This window comes from Phyllostomus discolor, chromosome 1, assembly GCF_004126475.2.
Source record: "Phyllostomus discolor isolate MPI-MPIP mPhyDis1 chromosome 1, mPhyDis1.pri.v3, whole genome shotgun sequence".
NCBI lineage: Eukaryota > Metazoa > Chordata > Mammalia > Chiroptera > Phyllostomidae > Phyllostomus > Phyllostomus discolor.
Genome location: NC_040903.2, coordinates 145,459,816 through 145,462,271, shown reverse-complemented (window position 1 = coordinate 145,462,271; position 2,456 = coordinate 145,459,816). Strand labels below are relative to the sequence as shown.

The 2,456-nt window shown below is 38.1% G+C and overlaps 1 gene segment (V, D, J or C); it reads right to left on the bottom strand.

The window, feature by feature from the left end:
- Window positions 1–529: 529 nt before the first annotated feature.
- Window positions 530–1,252, bottom strand: LOC114489369. The segment is given in 2 exon segments: window positions 530–960; window positions 1,124–1,252. Coding segments are annotated over 2 exon segments (366 nt in total).
- Between the last annotated feature and the right edge of the window lie 1,204 nt (window positions 1,253–2,456).

Genomic DNA, 2,456 nt, shown 5'->3' with positions numbered 1-2,456 from the left:
TATTAGCAATATTATCTGACCACATAATTATCAACTTAATATATTTTGTACATATATTCTACATTTGGCATATCACTATTTTTAATAGAAAAATTAAAAATGCTGTTTTGAAAATAATATAACAGCCCGACCATAATAAGGATTGTGATACTGATGATAAGGTTTTTTTAATAGGACAGGAGTTTGTATAGCAAATATAAAGTAATCATTAAAGCCTACATTTTAAAATTAAACATTGCTAACTTGCTTCAAGAATTCATTATGCAGCAGTATACCCAACAAAATATTCTAACACTTTCTTGGTCACCTTGAAACTAACCTTTTTTGTTTGTTTGTTTATATTTCAATCGTTGTTCAAGTACAGTTTTCTGCCTTTTACTCCCAGCCCAGCCCACCCCTTAGCCCTCCCACCTCCCTCCCATTTCCACCCCCCATTGTTTTTCTACATGCGTCCTTTATACTTATTCCTGCAAACCCTTCCCCTTTTCCCTTGAAATTCCCTCCCCTCTCCCCTGTGGTCAGTGTCAGCCTGTTCTCTATTTCAGTGTCTGGTTATATTTTTTGCTTGTTTGGTTTTTTAGTTGATTAGGTGTTTTCAATATACAACACAGTAGTTTCCACTTGGAGACAGGTTTGTGTAGAGGATTCAGGGGCTTGGGAGGCAATGTGTACTTGCTGCACAGAAGTACACAGCTGAGTCTCCAGGCTGGGTGTTTTTGATGTGCAGGGAGAAATGTCTGACTGTCTTGTTCAATAGAACAGTGAGTCTTTCATACTGCTTTTCATTGTCATTTGAAAGAATGTGTATAATGAGCTGAGGACCTTTTCCAGCTTCTTGCTTATACCACAGAAAGTATTGTGAGGCACTGTCTGAATAAGAACAGGTGATGACAGAGGTGTTTCCCTCCTGGACACTCAGGGTAGAAGGATGCTGATCCACTTTCTCTCCTCGGCTGACACCTAGGCAGCAAGAAATATTCAGAGAAAGGACAAGAGTAAGCAGATTATTATGCTGCAGCATGTTCTTTCTCTACAGTAACTAAGGAAACCCAAATAAAGCCAGGCTTGGTTTCTAAAAAAATATCCACTAATACAGTCTATTTCCCATTAACCCTCAACTCACAGTCCAGCTGCAGCCAAAAGAACATGAAGAATGCTCCAATGGATGTCTTCATTCTTCTTATTGAGATCAATTGTGGACCTGCTACCTACAGCCAGGGGAGTTACTGCTGTTATCAAGTTATCTCTTTTCCTCTAACAACCTGAAAATAAGGGTTTTTCACCTTCTCTCCCCAGCCAATAAGAAAAAGACTGTGTTTCTGTCAAAGCCTATTTATTCAGAACCACTGAAATGAACCCTCCACGTATTCTGCATCAGCAGAGGTGCACTACCACCTTGTGGTCACATCTCTAACTCCTGAACTAGCTGGCTAAATGTTATTTTACCCTGTGCCTGTGACAGACTAAGACACAGAAAGATAGCAATACATTGAACAAGTTAACTCTTAGTTCAGAGATTAAGAATGTACAGATCAATATTTATCTGATCTCTTCAATATACCTCTTCACACAACTGAGTCATTTTTAATATTTTAGAAGGATGCAGATACTACTGGTACTTATTCAACAAGGGCCTGAGTTTACATGTTTTTAAACCAGCAAAGTGCCATGATTCACTCTCATAAACAAAGAAAATATAAAGCCTTCCTTTTCAAGCTGTGATACATATACACAATGGATTACTACTCAGCCATAAAAAGCAAGGAACCCTTACCCTTTATCACAGCATGGGAGGACCTAGAAGGCACTATGCTAAGTAAAATAAGTTACACAAAGAAAGAACAAACACTATGTGATTTCACTTATGTGAAAATCTAGCCCTGGTTGGTGTGGCTCAGTGGGTTGAGCACCAGCCTGTGAACAAGAAGGTTGCTGGCTTGAGTCCAAGTCAGGACACATGCCTGTGTTGTGGGCCAGGTTCCCTGTTTGGGTGGAGGTGCAGTTCAAGAGGCAACTGACTGATTTAACTTTCACACATCAATGTTTCTCTTCCTCTCTTTCTCCCTCCCCAATCTCTAAAAGTAAAAAATCTTCTTTAAAAAAGAAAAGTCACAGAGATGTAGATCACAGCATGGAGAATATAGTCAATATATCATAAGAGCTATATATGGGGCCAGGTGGGTACTTGAAAAAGCATGGGGACCATTATGTAAAGTACATGATGTCTAACCACTTTGCTGTACTTCTGAAATTAATATAAAATACTATCAAGTGAAAACTGTAGATGAAAATTTTTAAATAAAAAATAAGGTAAAATCTTTTCTTTTCAATTAAACCTTACTTGTCGGTTATGAACAAAGGCTCTTTCTTAAAATAATATGTAAGTAAAAGATCAGAGTATGAAGGAGAAGACTATTGGATATTGAAAACACCTGTGTCAAACCCTGCTCCTATAA